General features: G+C 33.7%; 4 protein-coding genes across 4 annotated transcripts; 3 read left to right on the plus strand and 1 right to left on the minus strand.

The window, feature by feature from the left end:
• The first annotated feature begins 1,803 nt into the window (after window positions 1–1,803).
• Window positions 1,804–2,712, plus strand: LOC137720498 (21 kDa protein-like). The gene has a single exon (XM_068459573.1). The coding sequence runs from the start codon at window positions 1,874–1,876 to the stop codon at window positions 2,459–2,461; it is 588 nt and encodes a 195-aa protein (XP_068315674.1). The 5' UTR covers window positions 1,804–1,873; the 3' UTR covers window positions 2,462–2,712.
• A 4,256-nt stretch (window positions 2,713–6,968) lies between these two features.
• LOC137721149 (pectinesterase inhibitor 10-like) lies at window positions 6,969–7,502 on the minus strand. Its single transcript, XM_068460258.1, has one exon. It carries the CDS (start codon window positions 7,500–7,502, stop codon window positions 6,969–6,971), a length of 534 nt encoding a protein of 177 aa, XP_068316359.1.
• Window positions 7,503–14,850: 7,348 nt separating this feature from the next.
• LOC137719412 (21 kDa protein-like) lies at window positions 14,851–15,676 on the plus strand. The gene has a single exon (XM_068458453.1). It carries the CDS (start codon window positions 14,918–14,920, stop codon window positions 15,524–15,526), a length of 609 nt encoding a protein of 202 aa, XP_068314554.1. The 5' UTR covers window positions 14,851–14,917; the 3' UTR covers window positions 15,527–15,676.
• A 2,047-nt stretch (window positions 15,677–17,723) lies between these two features.
• LOC137719566 (21 kDa protein-like) lies at window positions 17,724–22,053 on the plus strand. The gene is made up of 2 exons (XM_068458604.1): window positions 17,724–17,881; window positions 21,515–22,053. The coding sequence occupies exons 1-2, from the start codon at window positions 17,724–17,726 to the stop codon at window positions 21,939–21,941; spliced, it is 585 nt and encodes a 194-aa protein (XP_068314705.1). The 3' UTR covers window positions 21,942–22,053.
• The last annotated feature ends 578 nt before the right edge of the window (window positions 22,054–22,631 follow it).

The raw sequence follows: 22,631 nt of genomic DNA on the forward strand, positions 1-22,631 counted from the left end.
AACAGAAGAACTAATATTTTATACATAATTGAATCAAAATTTAAAAGTTAACAAATATCACAAGCCACTTAAGATCGAGTAAATCTTAGTTTCTGGCCTTCTGATATTATGCGACTTAAAAAATTAATAGGTCGGCAAGGAACTGGAGCAAAAGGGGTAGCAACCTCTCTCTTTCTCTTGGTCGTCGATGAAATTAATTCACGGGTAAAAACACAAGAAAAAATCATATCATGCATGCAGTTAGGTAGGTACATATGTTCCCTTCAGATTACTTTGGACTGCCTTCAATTATAATCGTGAGTTTCACATCTCGTTTTACATTGTTTTCTTGTTTCTTTCGCTAATTTGTTAGTGTTTTGGTCACTTTTTGCCCTTCTTCTGCCTTTGTTCTATTGGCCTCTCATTTCACATAGCTTGCTTTCCCATTTATAACTTCTTTGCTCGTATGAACGATAGGGCCGTCAAAAAGATATTACAATATTATAACAGGTTAATATTGTATAGAAGATATATCAATTGTATAGAAGATATATGTTGTATCCTTAATCACAATTGTGCGGAGCCGAATTACCTAATACCGTTAATGGAGAAAATTATCACTTTAGTTTTCATCGGTTTTTTCTTTTTTGTTTATGTGTTTGTTTTTTATTTTTCTTTGAAGTTAGTTTGTTAGTTTGTTATATTTCCATTGGTGACTTTGAATTAGGTAAAAAGGGAACCCAAATAGTTGCCGCTTAACATGCATCGGTTGAGAAGAGGAAGTACGCGCAGAAATTATAGAAAAGTCAGCAGTTCACTAGAGATTAGTGTCACACTTTGGCAGCTTATCTTTAAACAATTCCCTAAGTCCTGCTGCATAATTCAAGGAAGTGCAAATAATCTATGGAAAGTGATCATTTTTGGATTCCTTCCATTAAATCTACCCAATTATTTAATTCACGTATTTTAAACTTTAATCCAACTGTTAAAGTTATTATAACTTTTAAAAGAATCCACTATTTATAGTCATTAAATTAAATTTCAAGAATTCTGATTGATTGATTGTGTGAATTTGATTAAAAGAATCCGCGGAGAGGATCCGTTTCCATAATCTATGCCCCAATCACGTTTTCTTGTTTAGATTTTGCGTCTCGCATGTGGGACATTAATTTTCTTTCAAGTTTTGGCCTGAATCAACTCGCATCCTCTAGATAATATGTGGATCCCACTTAACTTCCAAAGCTTACTGGATTTTTACCCATAAAAAATAGAAACTATGTCACGTTGGTCGACAAAACATTAGGTAATTTATACATACGAGTTTGAAAAGTACGAATGGTCATGTGCCTAAGTTTCCATGAAGTTGACAAAGATGTATATAAAATCAGAAGCCCTTTATGTGTAAAAAGAAATCACCGGATCTAGTGATTCGGGTTTTTAAAATTTCATTCAACAATTTATTTGTTTTGATTTTTTTAAAATTATAATAATTTTTCACTGACGGATGAAATTTTGACATCTCGAAACACCAAAGAAATAAAACTACAAAGAATGAATCTAGTACACAGATTGTTACACGGTGTCAACTAATTAGTACAACCTAACATAAAGTAATGATTTTTCCAACTAATTATACATTTTATATGTAAACGACTAATTTCCGTACATTTATGTTCAATCATGTCACACTTTATTGTTTATGATCTTTAGACTAAACAAATAAAAATAAATAAAAAAACTAAAATAAAGAGCAGCGTGTATAAGATGAAACGTCGTGTTAAAAAAAATAGTGTCACACCTCTATAAATACGCAATCCTTTCACTCTCATTTCGCATTCTCAAGTCTCAACCTTTTCCGAGTCCAATCCCCCTCCAAATTCCCAACTTTCCTTCAATGGCTAGAGCCTCAGTTATCTTGCTTCTTCTTCTTCCCATCTTCTACCTTGTTGGCACAGCCAAATCTGCATCCACCACAACTACTACAAACTTCATCGAAACCTCATGCAGGGCAACCACCTACCCACAAGTCTGCATCCAATCTCTCTCTTCCTACGCAACATCTATCCAGCAAAGCCCCCGCCAGCTGGCCCAGGCCTCCTTGTCCGTCAGCCTTACAAGAGCAAAGAGCGCGAAAACATTCGTGACCAAGTTGGCCAAGTTTAAGGGACTAAAATCCAGAGAGTACGGAGCCATCAAGGACTGCTTGGAGGAGATGGGGGACAGCGTGGACAGGCTGAGCAAGTCGGTGACGGAGCTGAAGGACATGGGGAAATCCAAGGGTCAGGATTTCTTGTGGCACATGAGCAATGTGGAGACTTGGGTCAGTGCTGCTTTGACTGATGATAATACGTGTCTTGATGGGTTCTCCGGGAAGGCCTTGAACGGCAAGATCAAATCCTCCGTTAGAGCTCAGGTGCTTAACGTTGCTCAGTGCACTAGTAATGCACTCGCCTTGTGCAACCGGTTTGCTGGCAAGCACTGATGAGCTACTGCGTTTTTGTTTTTTCTTTTTTTGAGAACTGTTGATGTTGTTTAGTTTTAATGTATAGTTTGGTATATTCAGTATGTTATATATAATATATATATATATATATATATAAAGATATGTAAGATATGATCAAGTGCTTTGGATCTTCCATATGTGAGGCTATGCAGGCTGCTGCTTTTGGTGTCTATCTTTTGTAACTTAATTAAACCTGTTCTGGACAAGCTAGCCATAAGATCCTTGATTGAAGGGATAAATTGAACTTAGTACTAGTTTAGTTTGGCATAGCCGAAATTTAAAATAAAAGCAGGTATCAGGAAAAGTTGGGTTCTTTTTATTGACCGATAGACACTAAAATCAACTTTTTTTGCGTAATTGACGGTGGAAAGAAGTCAAAAAAGGGAAGCGGCTTAATATTTCAGTTTTAAGTGACAAAAGGGATCCTTGATTAAAGGGAGATAACGGATTTATTATTACTAAATATCAACTAATTTTTACTTTTTATTTTGGACCTGTATACCTTTACTCGTCGTGAGTCATGGCGGCGATGCAAGGCAATAATTAACAATATATATGTTTGGATGAGGACTGAGTAGAGAGTCCGTAGGAAAATAAATGAAATAGGATAAGTGTGAAAATGTTAAAGGGAGCAGACGGTGGTGGGGGGAGAGAGGCGGTGGGGTTGTTTGTCGGGACTCGCCAGTGGCGGTGAGCACGTGAGTGGGCGTAAGACCGCAGGCAGGTGAGAGCGGCGACCGGCGCCTGCCGAGGTTTCTTGTTGGCCTTGGATGACTGAAGACCACGTGAACGAGAAGATGATTACCTGACCATGGACTATAAGCCTACAAGACCATTTCTAATCGAAGGTAAAAGGTCAAGTTTAGTCTTATAGTTCGGTAAGAAATTATATTTTAATAAACAATGTCATATCATATTTTATATTATCTCAACAGAATTGGTCAAAAGACTATAAACCAAACATAATTTATTATTTTAGTTAAATTAATATAGTTAATTAAATTAAACTATCATATTAAAATAATTTTTTTGAACATATTAGAAAATTATTGAAAGGGGTGATCATTTGAAAATTATTGAAAAAATTAAAGGAAAAGATTATTGGAAGAGAACATAATATAAATAATTGAAATAAAACGAGATAAGATAGTATGTAATGACGAAAAGTATGTGAGAAATAATGTATGAAAAAAATTCGTCCAAAAAAAAAAAGTGGGTTGGACTCATCGAGCTGTCTGGTTAGCTGGTTGGAAATGGTCAGCCCATTGGCCTGATTTGGTGGTTTTAGTCTGGTGGGACCCAAAAGCTCTTTGACCTAAACTTTAGTTGGAAACTATTTTCGTGTTATTTTTAACTATTTTTAACCCTATAATTTTTTGACCGAATCGATTGGAGATGGTTTAAGCACAAATATTTGGCCCACGAATTGACTCCGTACTGTATAATATCGATTGCGTTGGGAAGCCACCAATGAAGATTTGGGGACCATTTTTTTCCTTTCTTAAATTATTTGTCAGTCTGTAATTTTATTGTAGCGTCTTCCGAAGAGTGAAAGGGGTTATTTACTTCAAGTCTTTGACTACACAATAATAAACAAATTCAGGTAAACTAACTCTTGGATTGGATCTATGTGTGATGCTACCCTAACAGCATCTCTGGAACTTTAGTCTTTTCCTAAAAAACAGTTTGCTTCTCGAAGCCGTAATCTATTCGTCCAGGTATCTACGCAAGTCGCGATGGCATGGGCACCCATCACTTATCAGTTAATTATCATGGCACTGTTCAGTCAGGCCACACCGCCACGCCATACTGCAGGCATGTAAGATATTTCTGTTTGAATGGAATCAAATGAAAAAAAAAAAATTACTTAAACCATGGCCTTCTGAAATTGTGATACTCCTTTGTTTATAAGTATGATAAGGTTTTAAATTTGAAATTGTAAATAGAAAATTTGATATTAATTTATTTTTCTACCATTTAGTGTTAGCATACCAATGTTATCAAAATTAATGAGTGAAAAAAAATTCATGAATATTGTATTAATGATGTTCGGCTCTTCATGGTTCCAAACTTCCAAAATGATGTTCTGCAGGCACCAGGCAGCAGGATGCATGGGTGGGCAGTAGCGCTGATGAAATCAAACGATTTTGATTAATTTCACGAAAGTCATTTAACAGATTCTAAACTCCATTAGTAATAATTTCACAAGGTTGAAAGGACTTGAAATAATTAAGATTATGACCTTACTCATACATTCTCTCCATGTGATCACTCCCATACCTGTATTATTGTAGATTGTATCAATTTTCAAATCCATCTGAACAATAAGGTATATGTCCACATTAGTGACGATTTCCGCACTCATTATTATTTCTACATGTGTAACTTTTTACATTATTTTTTTTTATAAATTTCTAGATCGAATAAATTACAAGTGAATCAAATATAAGGAAAATGAGAAGTGCGTGATCAATCTAAAGTTTCTCTAAAAGAGATAATTTATTGAGTGTGAACCACATATGTAAAAGAAAAAAATCATACATGTGCTTGTAATTAAATAATTAAATTATCCTTCATATATATTATTAATTGATTTATGATTAAACCTAAACTTTGGTGAAAATTTAGAATATTAATACTAAAAGAAAAATGTGATATCAATATCACATTCATTTGTCATCAAATGTGTGTATATAGCTAGCTGCTTTATTCATATATTTTTAAATTTTATTATTATTAAGGGGAGGAGGAAGCATTCAAAACTATTACAATAATTTAGAAGAGAAAAAAGTTTCGACCGCGGAACACATGGTTTGAAACCCAACACCTTATGTTTGTGTGTATAATTAATTATAATTCATGTGCGCCTTCTGTTTAATTGTTCTTCCAAGCGAGCTATAGACTAAACGTAATAAACTACTTTAGTTGGGATTTGCTCCACCCCAACCTTCAAGATTATTACATGCATACTCGCATCCAACCCTAAATTAGCTAATTTATTACCTCATTTTCTTCTTCAAAAATATGAGACAAGGAAAACCATGTTTTGCAAAAGGGAAGAATTTTTTCAACAAATCTAAAGCTGCCAAAGGAGGAGAAAAAATACCTAAGAAAAGTAGGAAATCACACTGCAAAAGTCACTTTCGAACCACAAATTACATAACCCCGCGGCCAACTCCACAACAAAGATGAAGCATAAAACTCTGCATAGAAAAAAGTTTGAAACCCCAACTCTCAGTCTTAGAGGAACCACACACAAAAAAAAAAAAAAAAAAAAAAAAAAAAAAAAAAAAAAATCCGCAGAACCATAAAAGAACACCTCACAGGTCGCAGTTACTGGGCTACCCTTAGCAAGCCCATCTGTATTACTTTAATCCAGTTATACAAAGGAGGATGCCTAAGAATAAAAACAATAAAAGAAGCAATATATTACTTAGTCAAAATTCCAAGAGAGATTAAAATTTGCTTATTTAAAATTTCACGGACATAACCAGAAGAAAAAACCCAAAACTGCCGAATACAAACCAATATAGAACAAAATATACGTAAAAATGAAGAAGTCTTGCTTTCAAACCCGTCTTAGTGTATGTTCTCCATCTTCCATAACCATATCTACCTCCAAACAAAACGAACATGTGTTCCTTTGTTATGTTTGACTTTTAATATAATATTGGTAAATTAGGAAATTAAAATTAGGTTATAACTATCCGTTCATTAATTGTAACAATTGGCACGACGAGCAATCCATAATTGAAATAGAGAAATGATTTTTGCCCTCTTATTCTTCTTGCATACATTTTTGTTTATTTATATTTTTTCTTTGTTTTATTTGATTAAAGGCTAAAAAAAAATATGTATGAAAATCTTTTCCTTAAACTATAACAAAGCATTAAGGCATGCTTGGAATCTTCATCCATTCTTCATTGTGAAAATCATTTTTAAAATGGACTATCCAGTGGTGTTGTTACATTAGTCTACTTTTTCGGAGATCGAGAAGACTCACATAGGCATTTCAGCCTCTCCTTAATTACCATCGTGTGATTCACCATCATTGTAACTCTCATGGGAACTGGAATGGGAATTAAATCTGTTCATTTTTTTTTTTGTTCTGGTGATACACATGCATGGAAAGTATGTATACCGGAAATAAATTGTATAAGACAGCTGGGGAAATCCAAGTTCTATCGATCGAGATATGATGGCCTTATGGGTCATGAGATTGGATCTTCAACGTGCGGCTTAGCTTATTGGTTGCTCAAAAAATTATATTTCTCAAAGCTCGCCCTTAACATATTACATATAATAATAGTATTATACACACCACTCTTCCAGCAAATTACAGCAAAACCATTTCAAACAGCTTTTAATTACATAAACAACCACAACAGAAATTGTAACAATCTATAAACTATCATCAATATAAAGTTAAATACCAAAAAGAAAATAGATGAGTCAAGGAATTGCTAGGGTGCTTTAATTAATTGCACTAGTAGCTGAGGCTGTCGATGAGCGACAGAGCGTTGCTAGCTAACCTAGCAACATACACAATGCTCTTGTTGATGGGGGTCTTAACCGCCGTGCTTACCTTCAGACCATCGAATCCATCAGTGCAAGTAACGTCGTCTGTGATGACGGCACTGGCCCAAGTCTTAATATCATCTAACTGAGCTTGCACATCAGCACCCTTGACCCCCAAATTGTTCATTGAACTGACCGAATCTTTTAGCTCGTCGATGGATTCCTTAATATTTTCTAAGCAATCGTTAATGACCCCTTTCTCCGTTGGGGTTAGTCCTCCCCTCTTAGACAGTTTTGACACGGCAGAAGAGGCGTTTTTCGATGCTTGTAGGGTCACGGAGAGGGCATAGATGCAAAGCTTTCGAGGGTTAGATTTGACTTTGGAAGCGTACGAGGAAAGGGATTGGTAGCAAATAAGTGGGTATGTGGTTGAATTGCAGGCGGTTTTGACGTAGGTTTTGTAGGTTTGAGAGGAAGAGGAGGTTGCGACGGTTGTTTGCATGTTTGTCATGATGATGAGTAGAAGAATTGGGAGAAGAAATGTGAGAACATGGTGTGAGTTTGAAGTTGGGGTTGTGAAAGTTTGAGCACCCATTTTTGTTGTCTTGGATTGATGGGTTTGTGTGTGATGGGATGCCAATACAAATTTATAGGCACCTCTCAGGTGACTTTGAAACTCCAAGCGTTTTTTAAAATTAAATAAAATAAATAAAGTCCACGCTAGCCATTTTCTAAATCCAAATTAGGGTACATGTTCATTCGCTAGCTTGAGGGTACATTTTAGATCTTGCAGTAGACCCATTAAAATAATAGAAATATGAAAGAGCTAATATAATGAAAAACACATGACTGAAAACAATGGAAATATAAGCTCATACCATGTCATATCATTCTTCCACAATTTAGTTCAAGTATGTTTTTTGAATTTAGAAACATTTTATTTCAATCATGATTAGAGACATTTTTGTAATTTATAAGCGTGTTTAGTCTTTTTAAAAACTCAAATTAATACACGTAACAAAAGCCTTATGTTAGTGTTCTGCGAGAATTGGTAACACGTGAATCATGTCAAAGTTCAAACCATGACCAATCAACAACCCAACGGAATGACCACGAACTTGACACTTTAGCTGACAAACAAAATGTGAGAAAATGTTGAGCGGGAATTTTTTATTTAGAAGAGTTGAGGGGGAAAATGAATTTTTATTAAAAGGTATATAATTAATCAGCCTTTTCTCTGGGAGGAGAAATGTTTTATTGTGATTGGAAACGAATAATATACCGTGTGTTTTTATGTAATTGGTGGAAAATTTTATTTTTTAAGTTATTAACTTTTTAACAAACATATCTCACTTTTATAATGACATATGATGTATCATTTCGTATTCCGATCACACTGAAAAGTCTATCATCCGAAGGGACGACTCTGTTTTTAACTTTAATTCTAAGGAAAACTAATGAAAATGGCTTGAAAACTTTGAGTTTTAACGATAATGACAAAATAAAGGGTAAAGTGAATAGTACTATGATTGATTTTTTTAGTGTAAAAATATAATTTTTTTTATTAAAATAAACAGTACCGGAAGTTTTTCGTTAAAATTATGCGGCGGATGGATGGACTTGCCGCTGCTTGCGTGAGGTTGAAGGTTGCTATGTGGAGCTACGATATGTGATGCCTACCCTGCCCAATCACATGTGGATCCTGATATGTGATGCCTACCCTACCCAATCGCATGTGGACACTCTGCATACTGCATGCAGAGTCAAAACCCTACAAGACGAACGTGCGCGCATGACACATGGGGTCTGCATACTGCATGCAACGCATAGTAGACTAGCGCGAAACTCTGCTGGACGACCAGCGATGTTCCTGGGCGGTTGATGTGGAGGACCTGTGGATGCGGTCATTTACGTAAGCAACTGATCAATTAAAACTGGATATGGAGCATCCACCTCGATCAACGTGCAAAGCAACCGATCAAGTCTACCTGTTAATGCTAACTTCTCAATCACATGAGGATAATGTGTGCATCCCTCTTGTAATGTTAACTTCTCAATCGATAGTTAATGTTAATTTCGCATTCTCTTACTTATAAATAACGTATTTCAACGTAAAAATTTCATAACGAAATCAATTAGTCTCTTAATCTTCATTTGAAAATTATTTTTACAAAAAATCATTCAAATCAGTAATTGTTTAGTCTTTTAATCTTCATTTAAAGATTATCTTTACAAAATCAACATTTCATCATAAATGTGGTACTTGGTATCTACACATTGATTTATTAATTTGATAATGACTGAACAATCATCGATTCAAATGATGTTTTTTAAGGATGATCTTCGAATGATGTTTTTTAAGGATGATCTTCAAATGAAGATTGAGAGATTGATCAATTCTGATTATGAAATTTCACATTGAAGATACGTTATTACAAGTGGAGGAATGAGCTCATCCTCAAAGAGGATGCAAGTATTATCATCACATGATTTATGAAAGAAATTAAGCAAGGATTTGTGTTTTTTTTTCCCATTATTGTGACGACCATCATTAATTATAATTTTTTTAATGAGGATTAGGGTAATGTTTCAATTCCCTTAATCGTTACAAAAACAAAAGATAAGAAGCTTTTGCAGCCAAAAATAAACATAAAGGAAAATAAATTAAAGCACAAAACCCCTACCGCAACCTGTGCAAGAAAATAATTAAACAGAGAGTTCTTGACATAGAGGTCAGGTCCCTGACAACTTTGTACATATCATGTTTACCTCTTATTTTTCATGATTTTAGCTTTCTGCCTTTGGAAAAATATGTTCTTCAGAAAATTTCCGGTGATTGTTGCTTCTTGGACATTTTTGAAAGATGGCAAAAAATAATTAAATTAATATTCCCACTTTGCAGCACCATAATTTTCGAGTGAATTATTATTAACATACAATTAAGATTCCAGTTCCACAATTCATGTGTTTGTGTTTCCATTCCAATTATTTGGCCTCTGTTCCAAGTAACAACTGTACTTATAAAGTCCGGGTTTCTTATTCAGATAATTAATTTATATTTTAAGTCTTTTTTATATATTTATAATGCTATGCCTTCTTTTTGCTTTTCTATTATTTGAGTTTTGTTAAATCCTGATCGAATCTCCTTCTCTGGTATCAGGCTGTTTTTTATATGAGGTGATTAGAAGTTGGAGTCACTTCTATAGTTTTTGAGTGAATTTGGGCCACAATTGAGAAGATCCCTAAATTAATTACATCTATTTTCTTTATTTGGGCCACAAATTATTTTCTTTATTTCGTTCGTTGCATGTTTTTGGACTTTGCATAATCTAAATTTGTATTGAAATAAGCGGCTGCACCTTTTATTAAGTTAGTTATTACATACTCGTATTCTAGAGGACATTTTTTAAGTTTGATTTCTAAATCACACGATGGTTTTCAGGACAAACTGAAAAACGTTTATGAGTCTTTTCTGCCTTTAAAAAGTAGATTGTTATAGCGAAGCCACTAATCAGTTCATTTTTTACTATGCATTTACAAAGTCACAACAAAGCTACAATATTAAATCAAAGCGAGCCAAATCTAAGTATAAACTCATTCATTATGAATATATATTTTCTTTGTTATATATTTACTTGAATCCAATCTGAAATTTTTTTTAATTAGTTTGTACGAACCATGGCTAGTTTCAAAGATGTCCTGATTTTAGCTTTATTGTTTGTTTATCTAGTGCCCCTCCCGCATGATTAATTTTGATATGTATCGATTGAAAGTTGTGATATTTTGTTATGAGTAATATAAGGGAGACTAAATTTGTAGACAAAATTTAGTTTGCCAAATTTGTCTACAAATTATTCTTCCTAACATAACTCTTTCAATATGGGTAATGCTAGATTTGGATGATGTGGGTGATTGGATTATTACTCAAGTGTTGATTAACATACTCATTTCTTATTGGTGACAAATTATTTAGTTTGTAAATTTGTTATCCCTAGCATTATCCAATATGTATTCAGAGTAATGTTAGGTAAGCCATTTCTTAGACACATTTGTAAACTATGTGATATGTCACAAATAAAAAATAAGCATATTAATCAATACTTAAGTAATAATCAAATCATCAACAACCACGTTACACAGTTTACATTACTTAAATTGATGGTCTCGTCAACATTATCCATATATCAGCTGCTTATTATATCCATGTGGAGTTTGGACTCTTCCATGCATTAAATCTCTTTCAGAAGCGCCACGTTTAAGGAGAGAGATTTATCTGTATACACGTCGACTCAAAATCTCAAGTTGCGGGAAGACAGCGCACATGTTGAATGCCTTCACCCACCAAGCAAGTTGGGATCGATTGATTACAATGATTTAGATAAGTTCGAGTAAGTCTCTTTGGATCACATTGCGTTGGAGTTTAGACCCCAATTGACCAAATTGCAGCAAGTTGATGAGAAACTGATGAGTCAATTTCATATTATATATTTCATCTTATTTTTAGTATGTTTTAGTAATTATTTTGGTAAAATTTTGATACTTTGATTTATATTTTTAATATAGGACATCGGACTTCCTTTGGAGCAAAACATGATTAAACGGATGAATTTTTGGAGTGATTCAAATTGGAGGACGTTCGTGTGTCTCTTGGCGTGTTCGTATCAAAATTTGGGATTTTTCTACTAAGTGGTTATTTTCTGGTGACGGAATCAAGGAGCAGTGCGTAGTACTGGAAAATAACGTTTTTGGGCTTAAATTGTGTTTTTGGAGCCTGAGAGGACCTCTGATGGGTTTGTGGCTTTCTGGAAAAGTGTTCAAAATATTGAAAACCTTAAATCCAGCTGTATTGGGCCGATTTTGGAGCAGCTTAGGGGTCTAAAACGTGGCTGTTCAGATTTTAGGTGAATTTTACCATTTAATTTAGGGTTATGTTTCATATTTTATTTTAGTTTTTAGTTTCCTAGTTGGATTGGAAGACATTTTATTAGGAGGATTTAATTTCTGCTAGGTTAAATAAGCTTGGCCGGCTTCATTCTTTAAAACATTTCTTCTCTGTGCGTTCTTGAAGAGAGGAATTTGGCCAAGCGTAGAGATTTTCAGACTTCTTCCATTCTAGGTGTTTTCAATCTTTTATTATTTCAATAAAGAACTTTATGATTTTTATTATGATTATGCGTAACTAATTCTCTTTTGCTAGGGTGAGGCCACGAGCCTTGGTAAAAATATGTAGTTTCTCTTCAATTTGCTTATGATTATATGCATGCAAGTTTTTGAATTATTAATCACTGGGTTAAACTATCTAATTGTCTTGATGCTTGATCACCATTAGGATGTTTAGACAAGTAATTTGATGCAATTTTGGTCGGAGGTCGGTCCCTAAAATTGACAAAGGCTTCTTGTGATTAATATGGGCAAGTTCACTTAAGATGAATACCACGTCTTGAGGGTTGCGTGGTTTGTCAAAAGGTTTCACGGAACTTAATAAGTCATACATTTTTAGATTTGATCTGAATACCACAGACGGATTGCATGTTTGATATACGCTCTATGTTGGGGGGTCCAAGTAGGCATATATTAGGAAAATCTAACATTTGAAATATGCATGTATAAATCATAAGTAATTGAGAGAACTATATAGGATTGTTAAGGTGACAGCGGAACCTTAGTGCTTTCTTAATTTGATTTCTACAAAACTGTTTCCTCCTTTTTCACCTTTAATATTGCAGATTAGTTTACTTTTATTAATAAATTCGTTTTAATTTAACTAGGTCATAAAATCAATCATCACAGCTTTCTACTTTACAATAATTAATTGGAATTTCGTTTGCTTCAAATTATTTAATAATTCTTGTGGAGAACGATCTTGCGGGATTATTTAATAATTACAATAATTAATTATTTAATAATTCGTTTACTTCAAATTATTTAATAATTCTTGCAAGTATTATAAGAAATTTTAACCCTTTTGAGCGTGTGGTAAAATCCCTATCAGAAACCAACAAAACCAACTTTTAACTCGATATTATGTTAAATAATAGATGTATCTCTAGCTTTTGGGCCCAAAAAAGACTTTTCCATGTGCCTTTTAGAATTGGTTCTATAAATTAGTGTCATTCCCTTCCTACTCTCTTCACACTCTTCACCATAGTTTTACAGTGTTCTATATAGTTGAGCACATTACAGTGTTCTATATAGTTGAGCACATTCCGTGGCTCACAAGCTTTCTCAACCAACTCTAGCTAATAAGAGATTTTTTAGTGTGACCGTCACAGGAGATGGTACACTACATATCGCTATATAAATGGTGATGAGACATGTGTGTTAAAAAGTTAATAATTTAAAAAATAAAATTTCTCACTACTTACATAAAAACACAAGATATATCACCCGTATTCTTGTTATAACTAAAAATTTCTCTTAACTAACTATTCAACTTATTACATCATCCAATCCTTGTTAACAATTTTGACGAGCTGGCATTGATGAGCTGTCAGTCGAACTATAGTCATCATAAAGTTCTAATAATTTACAAAGATTAGGACTGACAACTGACAACGAAAGGGTAGCTCTGGAAGCCAAATTGGGCCCAAACTAGCACGTGAAGTCGGGTTCATCAAATTGGTTTCTGGCGGCTCTCGTATTCAGTTGATCAATTAAAATTTTAAATGATTTGAGATTGGAGAATTATATGCAATCTCATTAGTGAATATTTTACTTGCCATTCATAACCTTTTATTTATTGCATGATTAATTTTTTCTGGACTTTGCATAATCTAAACTTGTATTGGAATAACAGAGTGCACCTTTTATTAAGTTAGATATTGGAAACGCGAGTTTATTCAAAGATAAATTTGTTGGGTAGGACAACTCTTCGTAGATTCTCTTTCATCTTATGTTTTTGATATAACATTTTATAATCTTAGTACGAGAATTGATGTTAAATTGTAAGGTGATAAAAAGTCTATAGAAAATCTCATGTTTGAAAGAATTCTCTTAGCATTTTTCTAAAAAATAATCAAATGTGCGAGTTCCATTTTTGTCCCCATTTACTCCTACCTCCACCTTTTTGTTTTCGTTGCACTCCTATCTCCACTTTGATATGTGTATTGCCCTCAACCATTCCACATGATTAATTTTGATATCTATCGATTGATAGTTGTAATATTTTGAGTAATGTTTAGTATATAAATTTTATTAGCCTATATTTGTAAATTATGTGATGCGTTACTAACGAAAAATAAATATGTTAATAAGCATTTAAATAATAATTTAATTATCAACAACCACGCCATATGACTTACATAATATGGTTTAAATTGATAGTCTCCCTAACATTATCTATATATCTAAGAAAAATCTTCCTTTCGATATCCCTGTGGAGTCCGGACCCTTCCATGCATTAAATCCTGATCGCAAGTGCTACGTTTAAGGAGCGAGATTTATTTGTATACATGTCGACTGAAAGTCTCAAGTTGCGGGAAGACAGATGCAAATTATGGACAAGTTGAATGTCTTCACTCACCGATCAAGTTGGTTGGGATGAACTGATTACAATAATTTTGATAAGTTCGAGTAAGGCTCTTTTGGTTTCACGTTCCTTTAGAGTTTAGACCCCAACTGACCAAGGTGCAGCAAGTTGATGAGAAACCAACAAAACCAACTTGCAACTCGATATTATGTTTAAAAAACAGATGTATCTCCAGCTTTTGGCACCCACACCCCCACCCCCCCCCCCCCCCCCCCCCCCACCCCCCCCCCACCCCCCCCCCCCGCCCCGCGCCAAAAAAAAAAAAAAAAAAGGAGCTTTTCCATGTGCCTCTTAGAATTGGTTCTATAAATTAGTATCATTCCCTTCCTACTCTCTTCACTCTCTTCACTACTACTTCACTGCCTCCAAAATTCAAAGACACAAAAGAGATGTCATCCTCATCTTCTAGCCATTTTGTCACATCTTTTCTCGTAGCACTTTTTATTAGTTGCTACATATTCTCTTCAACCTCAGCGGCTAGAGACCTTGCACAAAAAACCAACAATGAATTCGTGAAAACATCTTGCAGTGCAACAACCTACCCAAAGCTTTGCCTTACATCTCTTTCAAGCCATGCAACTGCAATCCAAACAAGCCCTAAACTTATGGCCAGCACAGCCCTCACCGTGACGCTTGCCTCCGCCAAATCAACCTCTACCATGATGTCAAAACTCTCCCAACGTCATGGCATGAAGCCTAGAGAAGTTGGAGCCATGAGGGACTGCATCGAAGAGTTAAGTGATTCGGTCGATGTGATTCAGAGGTCCATAGCTGAGATGGGCAACTTTAGGAGCTCGGATTTTCAGCTCATGATAAGTGATGTGCAAACTTGGGTTAGTGCTGCTTTGACGGATGAGACAACATGCTCCGATGGGTTTGGTGGAAATGGTATGAACGGTAATTTGAAGACTGTTGTGAGGGGCAGAGTTGTGAATATTGCACAATTGACTAGCAATGCCTTAGCTTTGATCAACAGATACGCCTCAGTTCATGGTTAAACCAGTCAACTAGTCTATTGTACTTGGATTATTTTTTAAAGAAGTAGATGACAGCAGTATATATTGTATGATAAGATAAGTTGCTACATTCGGTTTGTACGTGTGATTGTTACTTATTTTTTATCTGAGTGAATATACGTATCTCTACAAGTGTAGAGAAATTTGTCTTGTATTGTATAAATAAATTTATGGATTCAATTTTTATTAGATGGTGCAAATTTGCATATGCTAAAATACAAGGAAGTTTTGAAAAGTAGACAAATTTGGACATGTATTAAAGACTTTTAGTAAAATGTTTTAGGAGAGCTCGTACAGTAATTTTTTATGTCAAATATGCATTGCACAACGGCATTTTCATGTAGGATTTGACAAATTTTTTAATGTAATAAACCAACAGGTAGTTTTTCAGTTTCTTTAATTAAGTACTTGTACAGATTAAGGGAATTGCTTACCTACAAACCCTTATGTTGATCTAACGTTTCAAAAAATGTTCATATGATAGAATTTCGGATAAATAAAAAACTTTCCGATAATGAGAAACCAAGGAGTGGAAAGGAAAGAAAGACCATTTTCTGTCATGGTAAAAAGATAGGCAACAAGAACACCCAATTGTGATGAGAAAATGAGAAAGATCGAACACGAACAAGCAGAAGGAATGAAGCTTTACAGAGAGGAGAAGAATGGAGAGGGATAATGATTATAACTTTTATATTGCTCTTTCTGAATGAATTGTACAATCTGTTTTGCAATGTTTTATATAGCTGAGCACATTACTTAGCTCACAAGCTTTTTCAACCAACTTGAACTAACTCTTCAACTTATTACAATGATTGCATTCCAATCCTTCTTAACAATTATGATGAGCCGCCATTGATGAGCTGTCAGTCAACTACAGTCGACAGAAAATTTCAATAATTTACAAAGGTTAGGACCGACAAGGAAAAGGCAGCTTTGGCAGCCATTTAATTATAACGTTATTCATGAAATTGAAATGTGGTACAAACTAACACAAGGTGAAGTCGGGTTCATCAACTTGGTTTCTGGAGGCTCTCATATGATTCAGTTGATCAATTTTAATGATTTGAGATTAGAGAATTATATGCAATCTTATTGGTGAATATTTACTTGCCATTCATAAACTTTTATTTATTGCATGATTAATTTTTGATGGACTTTGCTTAATCTAAATTTGTATTGGAATAAGTGGCTGCACCTATTAAGTTAGATATAGGGAACAAGAGTCTACTCATCGATAAATTTTTGGACAGGATGACTCTCCATAGACTCTTAGTCATCTCATTTTTTTGGTACAACATTTTATTATGTTGACACAAGAATTGACGTTAAACTATGAGGTAACAGATAGTCCATGAAGAATTCCACTTTAGAGAGAGTCCTCTTAACATTTCTCCAAAAAAGAATCAAATGCACCAGTTCCATTTTTGCCCCCATTTACTCCTACCTCCACCTTTTTGTTTTGGTTGCACTCCTATACTTTGATATGTATATTGCCCTCAACCATCCCACATGATTAATTTTGATATCTATCGATTGGTAGTTGTGATATTTTGATATATATATATATCTAGAGTCATGTTAGGTATATCATTTTTTTAGACTATATTTATAAATTATATGATGTGTCACTAATAAAAAATAAGTATGTTAATCAACATTTAAGTAATAACTTAATTGTAGTTTCCCTAACATTACCCATATATCTACGAAAAATCCCTGTGGAGTCTGGACCCTTCCATGCATTAAATCTCTTTCGCAAGTGCTACGTTTAAGGAGAGAGAGTAATTTGTATAGATGTCCACTGAAAATCTCAACCTGCAGCAAGACGGATGCAAATTACGCACAAGTTGAATGCCTTCACTCACCGATCAAGTTGGGATCGATTGATTACAATGATTTAGACAAGTTCGGGTAAGGCTCTTTGGTTTCACATTGCTTTAGAGTTTAGACCCCATTTGAACCAATTCCAGCAAGTTGTGAGAAACCAACAAAACAAACTTGCAACTCGAAATTATGTTTAGGAAACAGATGTACCTGCCTCCAGCTTTTGGGACCGAAAAAAGACTTTTCCATGTGCTTTTTAGAATTGGTTCTATAAATTAGTGTCATTCCCTTCCTACTCTCTTCACACTTTCTACACTGCTACTCCACTTCCTCCAAAATCAAAGACACAAAAGAGATGGCATTCTCATCTTCTAGCCATTTTGTCACATCTTTTCTCGTAGCACTTCTTATTAGTTGCTACATATTCTCTTCAACCTCAGCAGCAAGAGACCTTGCACAAAAAACCAACAATGAATTCATGAAAACATCTTGCAGTGCAACAACCCACAGTAAGCAAAATATTAATTTTATAATTTTATAACCCTAAAAAAATATTATAATAATTGTATATATTAATTTAACAATTTTATACTCCTAAATACTGCAATAATTATATATATATATATATATATATATTAAATTGAATATTAAAAATTGGTGACCGCTGTATCGGCTTAAATATACATACCATTCAATTTCTTAAGTGTTATACATACAAAATAAATAAATTTAAATCTACTTAATAAATATATATATATATATATATATATATATATATATATATATATATATAGACACCATTGAACTTGATGGGATACAAATTCTACGAAACTAATTTGAACAATCCAACCGTCAAACTTGTTTGTATATGCATTGAGATCGCATTAGCAAAAAATCGCAAAAAAAAAAAAACATTCAAAGATCAAGTAACAGGACAAAAGTTTTTGACGGTTATTAACGAAAAATCACGATTTAATGGTTATTAATTAACTCCGATTTTGATGATTTTTTATATCTATACTCGTTGACCCTATATGAAAACAATTAATGAACTCGATCTTCAATTTAAAATATTTACGCTACTGGATACCACAAAATCTTATATTATACTTAATGAAAGTATAAATAAACTCTTAAGTGTTAGTGAATCTATTATTTTGATGGGATACGCATTCTACGAAACTAGTTTCAACGATCCAACTGTCAAACTTGTTTGTAAATACTTCGAGATTGCATACGCCAAAAATTGAAAAAAATAAACATTCAGATATCAAGTAACGAGACAAAACTTTTCGACGATTATCAACAAAAAATTACGATTTAACGGTTATTTTAACTCTGATTTTGATGATTTTTTTATAGCTACACTCTTTGATCCTATATGAATACAATGAATGAACTCGATCTTCAATTTAAAATATTTACACTAGTGGATACCACAAAATCTTATGTTATACTTAATGGAAGTATGAATAAACTCTAAAGTGTTAGTGAATCTATTGTTTTGATGGGATATGCATTCTACGAAACTAGTTTCAACAATCCAACCGTCAACCATGTTTGTATATGCTTCGAGATCGCATATACCAAAAATTGCAAAAAACAAACATTCAGAGATCAAGTAACAGGACAAAACTTTTCGACGGTTATCAACGAAAAATCATGATTTAACGGTTATTTTAACTCCGATTTTGATGATTTTTTTACAGCTACACTCCTTGACCTTATATGAATATAATGAATGAACTTGATCTTCAATTTAAAATATTTACACTAGTGGATACCAAAAAATCTTATGTTATACTTAATGAAAGTATGAATAAACTCTTAAGTGTTAGTGAATTTATCGTTTTGATGGGATATGCATTCTACGAAACTAATTTCAACAATCCAACCGTCAAACTTGTTTGTATATGCTTCGAGATCGCATGCGCTAAAAATCAGAAAAAAAAAACATTCAAAGATGAAGTAACGAGACAAAACTTTTCGACGGTTATCAACGAAAAATCACGATTTAACGGTTATTTTAACTCTGATTTTGATGATTTTTTACAGCTACACTCCTTGATCCTATATGAATATAATGAATGAACTAGATCTTCAATTTAAAATATTTACACTAGTGGATACCACAAAATCTTATGTTATACTTAATGAAAGTATAAACAAACTCTTAATTGTTAGCGAATCTATTGTTTTGATGTGATACGCATTCTATGAAACTAGTTTCAACGATCTAACTGTCAAACATGTTTGTCTATTCTTCGAGATCGCATATGCCAAGAATTGTAAAAAGCAAACATTTAGAGATCAAGTAACGAGAGAAAACTTTTCGACGGTTATCAATAAAAAATCACGATTTAACGGTTATTTTAACTTCGATTTTGATTATTTTTTACAACTATACTCCTTAACCCTATACGAATACATTGAATTAACTCGATCTTCAATTTAAAATATTTACACTAGTGGATACCACAAAATCTTATGTTATACTTAATGAAAGTATGAATAAACTCTTTAGTGTTAGTGAATCTATTATTTTGATGGGATATGCATTCTACGAAACTAGTTTCAACGATCCAACCGTAAAACTTGTTTATATATACTTTGAGATCGCATACGCCAAAAATTACAAAAAACAAACATTCAAATATAACGAGACAAAATTTTTCGGCAGTTATCAACGAAAAATCACGATTTAATGGTTATTTTAATTCCGATTTTGATGATTTTTTATAGCTACACTTCTTGACCCTATATGAATATAATGAATGAACTCAATCTTCAGTTTAAAATATTTACACTAGTGGATACCACAAAATCTTATGTTATACTTAATGGAAGTATGAATAAACGCTTAAGTGTTAGTGAATCTATTGTTTTGATGGGATACGCATTTTACAAAACTAGTTTCAACGACCAACCGTGAAACATGTTTGTATATGCTTCGAGATTACATATGCCAAAAATTGCAAAAAATAAACATTCAGAGATCAAGTAACGGAATAAAACTTTTCGATGATTATCAATGAAAAATCACGATTTAACGGTTATTTTAACTCCGATTTTGATGATGTTTTACAGCTACACTCCTTGACCCTATATGAATATAATGAATGAACTCGATCTTCAATTTAAAATATTTACACTAGTGGATACTATAAAATCTTATGTTATACTTAATGAAAGTATGAATGAACTCTCAAGTGTTAGTGAATTTATCGTTTTGATGGGATACACATTCTACGAAACTAATTTCAACGATCCAACCGTCAAACTTGTTTGTATATGCTTTGAGATCGCATACGCTAAAAATCACAGAAAACAAACATTCAAAGATTAAGTAACGTGAGAAAACTTTTCGACGATTATCAATGAAAAATCACAATTTAGCGGTTATTTTAACTCTGATTTTGATGATTTTTTACAGCTACACTCATTGACTCTATATAAATACAATGAATGAATTCGATCTTCAATTTAAAATATTTACACTAGTGGATACTACAGAATCTTATGTCATAATGATCGATGAAAATCGAGGATTTTGTAAAAGGAATAACATGCAAGCTTTTAGTTCCATTGACAAGGTTTAAACTTTTAAGAAAGACTTCACAACCTTCAAAACAAAAACTCTTTCATTTTGCATATCCTTGCACATTTAATATTTTGTAATAGACTAGTAGTGTATGAATGTTTGTTTATTAGGCTCTTATTTTCAAGTGCATATGTAGTACTTAAACGAAAAATGTATTTTAATGTTTTGAAGTAATATTTATGTGGCAATGTGTGGTATGTGCAAATGTAAGGAAAAAAAAAAACATTTTTCTTAACGGGTCGGGTCACTTTACCCGTTGGGTAAAGTGACCTGACCTGTTAAGGACCCGTTAAGATAACGGGTGTGACACGACACGACCCATTAAGATAACAGGTGTTACACGAAAACAACACGAATACGACAGACATGACCTGTTTGCTAGGCCTAGTGTATCGTGTTACCCACATGTATACCTGAACTAACCCGTTATCTTAACAGGTGCTTATCGGGTTACCCAATAACGACCCGATTCGTTATCGTGTCGACCCGAACACCTGTTAATTTCGTGTCGTGTCGGGTTATCGGGTCGTGTCAATAATTGCCAGGCTTAACTCAAAGCTTTGCCTTACTTCTCTTTTAAGACATTCAAGTGCAATTCAAACAAGCCCTAAACTTATGGCCAACACAGCCCTCATCGTGACCCTTGCCTACGCCAAATCAACCTCTACCATGATGTCGAAGCTCTCCCAAAGTCATGACATGAAGCTGAGAGAAGTTGGAGCCATGAGCGACTGCATCGAAGAGTTAAGTGATTTGCTCGATGCCATTCAAAGGTCCATAGCTGAGATGGGCAATGTGCAAGCTTGGGTTAGTGCTGCTTTGACGGATGAGACAACATGCTCCGATGGGTTTGGTGGAAATGGGATGAACGGTAATTTGAAGACTGTTGTGAGGGGTAGAGTTGTGAATATTGCACAATTGACTAGCAATGCCTTGGCTCTGATCAACAGATACGCCTCAGTTCATGGTTAAACTATCAACTAGTTTACTGTACTTAGATAAATTTTTAAAGAATTAGATGCTAGCAGTATATATTGTATGATAAGTTGCTACATTTGAACTGTACCATGTCTCTTATTTTTTTTGGGTGAATATCCGTATCTCTATAAATGTTGAGAAATTGGTCTTGTATTGTATAAATAAATTTACAAATCAATTTTTATTAGATGGTGCAAATTTTCGTATGCTAAAATACAAGGAGGTTTTGAAATGTATTAAAGACTTTTAGTAAAATGTTTTGGGAGAGCTCAAACACTAAATTAAGTAAAGGGGGCAAGAGATTTATTATCATCTCAATATTAAGGTTATATTAAAGCACCCCCCCCCCCCCCCCCCCCCCCCCCGAACTCTTGAGTTAGTAGGGTACACCCACTTCTGATAGGTGCGTAGCAAATCACAATTGATGCTCATATTTATAAATAAATAAAAATCTTAAACAAAAAAGCTTAGGAGCGTTTTTCTTTTTATATATACAAAGAACCAAAAAGTCTTTAATGTACTAGACCAGCAGTTTGTTTTTCGGTTTCTTTAATTAAGTAGAGGTATATATTAAGAGAATTGCTTGTAATACAAACCCTTATGTTTATCGAGGGCTTCAAATAATGTTCATATGATAGAAATTTCGATATATGAAACTTTTCGATAATGAGAAATTAAGGAATG

Source organism: Pyrus communis, chromosome 16, assembly GCF_963583255.1.
Source record: "Pyrus communis chromosome 16, drPyrComm1.1, whole genome shotgun sequence".
Classification (NCBI taxonomy): domain Eukaryota; kingdom Viridiplantae; phylum Streptophyta; class Magnoliopsida; order Rosales; family Rosaceae; genus Pyrus; species Pyrus communis.

Coding starts and splice junctions, on each gene's coding strand:
- LOC137720498 (XM_068459573.1), top strand. CDS start 1,874: ATGGCTAGAGCCTCAGTTATCTTGCTTCTTCTTCTTCCCATCTTCTAC.
- LOC137721149 (XM_068460258.1), bottom strand. CDS start 7,502: ATGCAAACAACCGTCGCAACCTCCTCTTCCTCTCAAACCTACAAAACC.
- LOC137719412 (XM_068458453.1), top strand. CDS start 14,918: ATGTCATCCTCATCTTCTAGCCATTTTGTCACATCTTTTCTCGTAGCA.
- LOC137719566 (XM_068458604.1), top strand. CDS start 17,724: ATGGCATTCTCATCTTCTAGCCATTTTGTCACATCTTTTCTCGTAGCA. Junction 17,882..21,514: donor AGTGCAACAACCCACAGTAA/GCAAAATATTAA, acceptor AATAATTGCCAG/GCTTAACTCAAAGCTTTGCC.